The sequence below is a fragment of the Catharus ustulatus genome, chromosome 21 (genome assembly GCF_009819885.2).
Source record: "Catharus ustulatus isolate bCatUst1 chromosome 21, bCatUst1.pri.v2, whole genome shotgun sequence".
Classification (NCBI taxonomy): domain Eukaryota; kingdom Metazoa; phylum Chordata; class Aves; order Passeriformes; family Turdidae; genus Catharus; species Catharus ustulatus.
This window is the reverse complement of record NC_046241.1, coordinates 5,236,436-5,245,829: the sequence shown is the minus strand read 5'-3', so window position 1 is coordinate 5,245,829 and position 9,394 is coordinate 5,236,436. Positions and strand designations below refer to the sequence as shown.

The 9,394-nt window shown below is 50.1% G+C and overlaps 1 protein-coding gene across 3 annotated transcripts; it reads right to left on the bottom strand.

Moving 5' to 3' along the window:
• Positions 1–4,882: 4,882 nt before the first annotated feature.
• NAIF1 (nuclear apoptosis inducing factor 1) lies at positions 4,883–8,888 on the bottom strand. 3 transcript variants are annotated; one of them, XM_033077851.2, is made up of 3 exons: positions 8,275–8,887; positions 6,991–7,440; positions 4,883–6,403 (listed from the first exon to the last, which is right to left on the bottom strand). In XM_033077851.2, the coding sequence occupies exons 1-3, from the start codon at positions 8,783–8,785 to the stop codon at positions 6,393–6,395; spliced, it is 972 nt and encodes a 323-aa protein (XP_032933742.1). In that variant the 5' UTR covers positions 8,786–8,887; the 3' UTR covers positions 4,883–6,392. The 3 variants fall into 3 exon arrangements, with proteins under 3 accessions (XP_032933742.1, XP_032933743.1, XP_032933741.1); XM_033077852.2 differs by having other exon boundaries at positions 4,883–6,411; positions 8,275–8,885; XM_033077850.2 differs by lacking the exon at positions 4,883–6,403 and having other exon boundaries at positions 6,418–7,440; positions 8,275–8,888.
• Between the last annotated feature and the right edge of the window lie 506 nt (positions 8,889–9,394).

Sequence of the window (9,394 nt, the reverse complement as noted above, 5' to 3'; positions counted from 1 at the left end):
AGGAGCCTGCAATCATCAACGTGATTTGCCTAGATTTTAAATTGAGGTGTTTGCCCAAGAGCCTCTGTGACTGAGAAGTTGAGGCTCATATGGGAGGAACTGTTCCCAAGGCTGATATGCAAAGCTTGGATGAAAGCCTTGGAGTCCTTGCTCTCTGCCAGGCTTTGATGCCCAGACTCCTTGCCTGTAATCTGCCATCTATGCAGACAATATCAGAGCTATCAAATAACTCCACCACAATGTGAGCCTTGGAAAAAAAAAAAAAAAAAAAAAGGAAAAAAAAAAAGGTCTGCTAGGAAAAGTACACAGAAATGTCCTTGGATAAAAGAGAAAAAATGGATCAAGCCAAATACATTGTTACAATTTTTGCTTACCAGGTTAAGCTTACACAGACTTTGGACTGGGAAAACATTTTGTGTTGGTACAGTGAAGCCATCACAGGACACACCAGGAGTTACCAGGAAACAGCAGGGTTCACAGGGTGCTGTTACAGGTGAGGCTTGAATCCTTCAATCAATTCTTGTATGATGTTTCCAAGGCTTTGAGGCATTGCTGGAGATAGGCTGGTATTTTTTGATTTGTGTTTGCAGCTCATTGGGAAAGAGATGAGCCTGCTAAATATTTGATCTTTACCAAGCCATGATGCTGAAATACCAGAGGCATCTGAAGAATCCAGCCCAGTTTTCACACCTCCCATGCCCCAGCACAGGGCTGACAGACATGTGGATGCTCTGCTCCCATCCCTAGGTAAAGGAAAAACGATCTCTGTGTGTGGTGTGGGAGGAGACTGTGTTATCTGCTATGATTCACTCTGGTAAATAACCTTCTGGAGAACTGCTCTTGTTTATAGCAACAGCTTCAAATGCTAAAGTTTACAGAGACTTTAATCCTTGCTGTTCTCACGCATATTTACTTTGCAGTTTTATCAGAAGCATCTCTTGAAAACCTCAGTGTTTTTATAATTAATTGAATAATGTGACTGATGTTAAAAATAAATGGATTTGGAAAAATGCCCAGCAAGCTGCTGAGCAGTGTGTAGTATAGCAACCGTAGCTGCATTCTCAGGGATATGTGTGTTTTCCTAACAAACGCAGTCTCATGACTGAGAGATTAAATCTTTATTAGTTCAAAATTCACCCTGTTGGTTTTGCTGTGTTTATGCTGCATAATTGTTTCTGGAGAAATTCACATGTTTTAAAGGGACCGTGCTCCTGTTTATAGAGGGGATGGATTAGTCTGAGCTTCCCACAGAGGGAATGTGGGTGTAGGGTATCTTCATCCATCCATCCATCCATCCATCCATCCATCCATCCATCCATCCATCCATCCATCCACATCCCTCTGGCTTTGTATTATTTTCCACTCCAGGTGCAATCTGCATGTGTTTGTGACCAAGGTGCTTTGATACACATGGATTCTGCTCATCCCAGACCCACATCCTATGGATTTCTTCTCTGTGGCAATGCCCACCTCACCTTTCCTCCATGACCCTTGGCCACATCCCTGCCCTGTGCTCTTCCTGACCTAAGCCCTTCCTGAGGCCGCTCCCCGGTGCCGCCACCACTTCCTCAACTTTTGCTGGCTCAGGGCATTGTCTTATCAGTCTGGAATATTTTTATCAGTCTGTGCAGTGCAGTTAAGTCTGGGCCTCACCTCTGCTCTCCTGGAGAGGTGTGCCTGGCTGGCCAGGGCTGGGAGCGCTGTGCTCTGCGAGTGAGCACCAACAGAGATGCCTTGTCTTGCCTCCTCTCTGTTTTGAGGACAGAGATAAAGCAGCAGTGGAGAAACAAGGTGAGATAAATACAGCAGGGATAAAACTCAGTGAGGTGAAGTGAGGTAGATCCTGTAATGCATTTGGTGAGCCTTCAAATCCTATCTGTAATCCCAGGAGAATCCCAGATGCACAAGCCCTGCAAACTCCATCATCAGCATCTTCCTCTGGAAAGCATCATCACGCTAATTCATTTGTCCTGGCAGCCAAATGATTAAAGTTTTAAACTAAATTACACACGTTGCTGTAACAGCATAAACACAGTAATGGCTCTCCTCTGTTACACCTGTCGCCTCTGCTGTAATGGCCTTAATGAGCTTTCAGCCTCATCATCCAGAAGGAAGAGATGATCACACGACACTTCATGCTGTAAATGCATTCTTGGAGCCGTGGGTGGGATGCAATGCCTTGCTCCAAGGAGCTGTGGGTGGGAGCTCAAGTGATTGGGTGCCTCCCCCTGAACTGAGGGCAGGTCCAGGTTGGGGAGCTCCCAAAATGGGGCAGGGGGTGCAGACACCACAGCTGTAGCATGCAGGCAGCTGGAAACCCTGTGAGGGGAATGGGTACCTGTCCCCATAGCATAGGATTATCCCACGGTGTGGAGTTATTCCAAGCTTGCATCCTCTCAGTTTAATAACAGGCTGTGAGCTGCACTTTGACCTGCTTGTGTTTTTCACTTGTTCCCTATTTAACTGAACTCATCATCATAAAGGCCAGGAACTGTTTCACTTTCTGTGCCAGGCTGGGTTTCCTGTTGGATGTGCAAAGGACACACCTGCACGGTGGGTTTCTGGCCTGCCAGCACTGGCAATGCTGTTATTTGACAAAGGGAGCCAAGGAATCTGGAGTCGGTGGATTCCTTTCCTCAAATATGTGGCTAGACCTGAAAATCCAGCTGCCTGCCTTTTTTTGTTTACTGGTTTCCATTCTGCTTCAGTGTGTCCTGGGAATGTGCAGCAGGACTCTGCTTCGTTCTGGGAGGTCTGTGGGTAGAACTGGATCTCATTTGCCCCTTCCAAAATCTGCAGACTTGGAACCTGCTTTGCCTCAAGGCTTGTTGTGTTTATTAAGCCTTATCTTGTGTCTGTATTCCAGCTTCCATCCCTTCAGTGTCGTGCTGGACAAGAGACTTGCTGGTTGTGGCTGTGGTCCATCCCATTGACTGCAACCCCACAAATGCCGCTGCTACCCCAAATCCATCAGAAGCAACTGTAAGTCTGTGGTTCCCCTTTGACACAGCAACCTCGAATTTGGGATCCCAGGTGGCAGAGGTGAAAGAAACTGCCCCTGCTAGAGCTGGGATTTCTGCCGCGGGTTAATCACCTGCATGGTCTGGGACCCGAAGGGCTTATGAGCCCCATTTGCGGTGATACCGACTTCATTCTGGCACTCAAAACGTGGGCTGGAAGCTGTGCTCCTCAGTCTCGTGAAGCTTCTTATCAAGTGCTTTCAAGCAAGACAAAGAATCTTAAATGCTTCAATTTTTACACTGACCTGCCCACCCTTCTGCTGACAGTACTTGCTGGCAACAACCTCTCACAATAACAACAGGAAAAAACCCACAAAAGATCCCCAGAAGGATGCTTTGCCAAAACAGGCTTGACAAACATTAAAAACATACCGGAGGAAGTAGAGGTTATTTGGGTGAGTGTGCAGGTGATATCATTCTGTCCCTTGGTGGGGATCTGCTCCCAGAACTGCAATGCAGTGATGGCAGTGCACTGTACTTGTGGGATACTGACATGTGTGGCCTTCGAAAAAACCTTAAAACCTGTCCCTTTGCTTATAATGAGGGACTTGATGTGGTTTTTTTAATCTTGTGCTTGCCCATTCAGTTCTGCAGTGGACTCATCCCAAAGACAGACATCTCAGTATCCCCTGCCCATGTCTGAGTCCCCAGGCATCACTTTTCCAGGGATAGCTCATTGCTGCACTCTGCCCTTTGAATTTCGTCCTCTCCAGGCTCTCAGCCCTGTAAAGATTCAGCAGTGAAGGGTGCAGAGAGGATCCCACAAGGTCTGGAGGACAGGGCCGGTTCCTGGGACGGTGCAGTGCCACAGCTCGGCATCCCGGCGCGCAGTGCCATCTCCTGGAAAGCCGGGCTGCAGCCGCGCACATCGCAGGCAGAGCTTTGCTCCAGAGGGAGCAGCGGTGCTCCTGGTGGCTTGGTGCTGCCTCCATGGCCACGAACATTTTCTTCTCACCACTGAGAGTCCCACACCAAACTTCCCTTTGCCCAGCAGGCAGGAAGATGCTGCTCAGCCCCATGTCCGAGGCACCCTGTCGCAGAACATCTCTGCACGGCTCCTTCCCAGTCTGGATATTGTATGCAAATCTCTAGGTACAAAAATAACAGTAGAGGAGGACAAACATCTATAAATATTACTCCTTAGCTTTTGCTCTGTTTGGCTATCAGTTGCTTGTTCAGTTGAATGTCCTGTGTACTTGTTTGCCCTGTCAGAGTCCTGTTCATGTATTTGTCCTGGTTTTTACATTAAGGAACACTTTTCTCTGTCCCTCCCCAAGTTTGATGACCTCTTCATGAGCAACAACCAAACCCCTCACAGTACAGTTCACCCTATATTTAAAGTGTTGCCTCATCTTTTTAATGAGACAAAAATCTGCACACACACACACTTGAATGCTGCTGGCTTGACTAAGCTCTGCATTTTCCTGAAAAGACAAGAAAAATGGGTGGTTCCAATGGCAACATGTTTACTTCTCTAGAAAAGCAACACAGCTGAAGTGCTTAGTCACTGAAAAAAATGCACACTGCAATTTAAAACCAAAGGCTGGTATTTCTACCATTATTTTAGGCTATTGTGGCATCTTCTGAGCAGCTGAGAGATTACTGTACTTCAGTAATCCCTCAGACACTGTGAAATAACTCATGCTCCAAGGTAAGCCTGTAAAAGCTATTATTTGAAAAAGACTGTAATTATGTAAATACAAGGCCATGAGCTTTACAAACAAGAGGAAAAGCTTCTGTGACTTGTGGTTGTTCACAGCTCTCCTTGGTCCCTTCACAGTGAGGATTTTGTGTTGCAAAGTTGTTGTCATGAACTATTTTCACTTCTGCCTTGGCACACACCAGTGAACTGCAACAGCCTGTTTACCAAAATGTATTTTTTATTAAAATTCATATTTGTAAAGGAGAGATCATTACACAAATGAGGTAAACCAACACATATGACATAGTTCTCACTTTAAAAATAAATTTCAATTCAGCAATTGATTTGATTTCACAAAGTCTAAGAGGAAGAGTCAGGTAAGTGCTACTCATGTGGTGAGATGCCAGACAAGACAGGATCCACCCTGACTCAGCTTGGAGGTGTCAGTCCCAAGGGGTTGGGAGTCTTCCAGGGACCAAACCCTTCTCACTGTGTTGTCCTTTTCTCCCCTATCAGATTTGTAGACAAGAGGAGATGAGCAAAGGCCAAGGACTGACAGCAGTGACCTCTTCACCTACTGCTCTAACCAGGGGTCCCCCATCAGCATCTCCCCATTAAAGGCTGTGTAAAGGCTTCATTTGATTGTGCAAATTCACTCCCTTGTCAGCCCTAAAGGAGACTTAACAGCAAGTTCCATTTCAAAAGTAATAACCTGGCAAGCAACAAGCCTGTTAAAAGTAAGCCACTTTGCAAGGTAAAAAGGAGAAGACTTACACTTCCTTTTTATTCTTTCCCTAAGTTTTCTTCCATGCATGTACAAGTGGACCTTTAATCTTAAAGTTTATGAAGTTACTGCAAGTCTGTGAGAATCATGTTGACCATCCTGTGCAATTAAGCTTTCTCATTAAGGACTAAGCCTCATAGCCTGAATGCCTCAGAAGTGGCTGCTATGTTATTTCACCCTGTATAACGGTATAGGATAGTGAGGAGAACCTCAGCTCTGTTCCTCAGGATGAGGCCAGCCAGCAAACCACGGAATGGCTGGACTCACTTCCAGCTCCCAGACAGTACAAAACAAACACCACCAGCAGCAGAACCAAGTAATGCCCCAAAATTCATTCAAATCAGTGGCTGACAAACTCCTAAGCACTGGGAATTCCTGTGTGGCTGCAGCTTAGTCCAGGACCTTCGTCCAGGTCTGCTTTGATGGATCAAGGTATTCTAGAGGTGACAAACTATGCAGATGAGGCAGAGATGGAGTTCCACTGTTCCATCCACCCGAGGGAAACTCATCCAGGCCCTTGGGTGTTTATGCAGTGACAAATAAAGGCATTGTGCCAAGATGGATCCCAGGAGAGTTTCTGGTACCCAAGACATGAAACTTTCATCACGTCTGCCAGGTTGATAGATAAATTCCATGACTTCACGCAGATAAAACATGAGGTGAACGCACTGTTTCAATCCCACTGGGATCCACAGGGGAGGTAGGTGGGACTTAAACTGCACAGAGGCTGGGTGCTGGTCTGCATGGGCTGGATGTGACGCTGCAGGAGCACGATCCATAGCTCTCAGTGCAGAGGGAAGGTTCTACCACATCCGGTACCACGTTTCCAGTAAATGCCTTCAGCATGAGCCAGAAATGCATTTACTGTGTGCACTGTGGGTTCATGATCACTGTACCTTGTACAGCTGCAGCACTGGTATCCCGACAGAACTCTCCACGTTAGAAGTCAGTTAAAGGCTATAGATCTCGAGAGAGAGACAAAAAGAGAGGTGTCATACTTTGGACAGATTTTTTTCGAAACAGAAATTAAAAATAACTTTTAAAAAAATAAATCTATTGTTTGAGGAACTAAAGCAATTCATGTTAAGTTGTTGGTTTATTACACATCCTGCTATGGCTCTGTAGGAGAGTCTGAAAAGGCAGATAAGCACAAGATTAGCAGAGAAAGCTGTTTAGACTCAGCCAAACTTCAAGGGAACTATTCACACTGAAAGGGACAGCACCCCTTGCTCCCAAGTATCCTCTAACAGCATGGGCAGGTTTTTAGCATGGCAGATGTCCCATAGAATCACAAAAATGATTAGGCTGGAAAAGACTTTTAAGATGATTGAGTTCAACCATTTCCCCAGCACTGCCACATCCACCACTAACCCATGTCCCCAAGTGCCACATCTACACATCTTTTAAATCCCTCCAGGAATGGTGACTCTACCACTACCCTGGGCAGCCTATGTCAGGGCTTGACAACCCTGTCAGGGAAGAAATTTTTCCTAGCATCAGTCTAAAGCTCCCCTCCCATCACTGTTTCTTTCACTGGATCATACCATCTTGCTGCCCTGTCTGGCCAGGGTCAGTGGTGACCGACGGGCTGGGTGTATTGCTCTGCAAAAATCGACGGAAGTCCTTAATCATGGGGCGGAGGACCTGGATGAGGGCACTGAGAGCTGCCTGTGTCCCCTCCATGGCCTGTGCCTGCCGCTCCTGGGCACACGCCTGCACCTCCTGCGAGCGCCGAATCATCTGCAGCAAATCATTCTGCTGCTCCAGGTGCTGGGCAATCTCCTTCACGTGCAGGTTGGTTACTCGCTGCTCCTGCAGGAGCTTGGCTGAGTTCAGGGCAATGCGGCTTTTCAGCTCCTGGGGCTTGGCAGACACCTCGTGCTGATGGGCCATCATCTCCAGGGGCGCCTCGGCAGTGACGGTGGTGGGGGCTTCCGTGGTGCAGTACTCCACAACCCCGTCCTCCAGACTGTGGTAGGTTGTCTCTGCAGGAACTGAGAACAAAGGACAGAAAGGGAGTCAGAAGTAGCTCTGATATGGGATTTTTATCTACAGGACTATTCAGTGAGTATCACAGGAATACGGCCTGTTCACTGAGATAACATACAATGGCCAGCAATGCACAAAATGACCTATTTAAGTATACTCCACCCTCAGTCGAGCTTCCTTCTGGGCTGTACAGCCCAAAGGAACAGGGAATGCCTTATGTCTAGACAATATAATTTCTCAACTTCCAGTTTAAAACAATCTTTCCAAGCAGCATTAGCTGACATAACAGCAAAGACAAGACCCAGAATGGCCCCTGTCGGTAGAAGAGCTGCTCTTTGAGACACTGCACACTGGAAAATCAGCCCTGAAGATGTTTTCCCCCCTGCTTTTGTCCCCAGAGAGGGACTGAAGAATCTTCCAAGGTGCTAAGGATCCTTGGTTCCCTCGCTCTTAAGGCCGAGTCAAGCTGTCAAAGCTGACCTTCAGTACCTGCGTGTCTTGGGGCCACTCCCCTACAGCACAAGGGCAGACTGGGAGGAGCATTTCATTACAGAGATGTAGGGATTTCTTTTTGTTGGGGCTTCTCTGTGCCCAAAGATCTTGTGGGCACCCTATCCCTGGAAATGTTCAAGGCCAGGCTGGATGCAGAAACCTGCTCTAGAAGGTGTCTCTGCCATGGCAGGAGGTTGGAACTGGGTGCTCTTTAAGGTCCTTTCCAACCAAAACCATTCTGTGCTTCTCTCCCCACACAAGGCTCGGGGTCTCCTCGCAGGAGGGTGTCAGGGCCTTGTGTGGCCCTGCAGTCCAGCCCAGAGCGTTCCGGCGGGCGCAGCACTCACTCTGGGTCAGGGTGACCGTGGTGGCCGACGCGGTGATGGGGATCTCGCTCCCGTCACCCGCGCCGCAGTCGCCGCTCGGCAGGCTGATGATGGTGGCCTCTCCCAGCAGGTTGCAGATGCGCTGCTGCATGGGGGTGAGGATCACCGGAGCGGCCGCGGCGCCCGCCGGGTCCTCGCCCTCGGGCCCGTTGCCGCCGCCGTTCTGGTTCTCGCCTCCCCCTTCCATGGCAGCCCGCACTTGGGCCACTTTGCGCCGCACCTCGGTCTTGAGGTCGGACCACTTCTTCTTGACCTCGGGCAGCTCGCGGTGGCAGGTGGCGACGGCGTTGACGCGGCGCAGGATGTCGTGCCAGGCGGCGGCCTTGGCGGCCAGCGGCACGCCCGCGTTGAAATGGTTGACGAGGAGGTGCTTTCCCCGCTCCAGCTCCTCCACGATGATCTCCACCTCCCGCTCCGAGAAGTTCATCTTCCGCTTCTTGGCTGGGGGCGCCGGCGGCGACGCCATGGCCATGGGGGGCACCGGGGACGGGGCACGGGGGTCACACCTGAGGGGCCTGGGGGACGCTGGGCAGGGCCGAGGGGCGGCAGGGCCCCCCCACCCCCGGGGCCGGGGCCAACAGGGGGGCCCCGAGGCCCCTCAGGGCCCGGAGGGGTCGGTCCCCCCCGCTCCCCCTTTGGCACCACCAACGATACGCAAATTGCGTACGGCGCCCGCCCGGCAGACCCGCGCAACGGCCCCCGCCCTGCGGCACTGGCGTAATGGCTTCCAGAATCGGCCCCTCTTCCTGCCGCGCCTGATTGGCCCGCCCGCCTGCCCGTCACACGGGTTTCCTGCCTCCCGCCTGCACTGCCGCATTGTTATTGGTCAGCAGCCCTATCCGTTAGGCAGCCAAGAGGCGGCCCCGCCCCGCCGCTGGTCTCAGGGCACTGGGCCTGCGTGGGGCCGGTGAGGGGTTGGGCTCCCCCGTGGATTTCCTCGCTCCAATCCCATTGGGTGCTTCTCCTGTCCATCAATCCGGAGCGCGCGCTGGTTTCCAACCTACCGGATGCGCACGCCGTCCGTCAAGCTCAAACTGGCTCCCGGCTGTCGTTCTGATTGGAGCTGTTCGCTTTATCACCG

What these genes read in the sequence shown, in the direction of transcription:
- NAIF1 (XM_033077850.2), bottom strand. Translation starts at nt 8,785, where the DNA reads ATGGCCATGGCGTCGCCGCCGGCGCCCCCAGCCAAGAAGCGGAAGATG. An exon ending in CACGGTCACCCTGACCCAGA is followed by an intron (nt 7,441 to 8,274) that starts GTGAGTGCTGCG and finishes CTTTGTTCTCAG; the next exon opens with TTCCTGCAGAGACAACCTAC.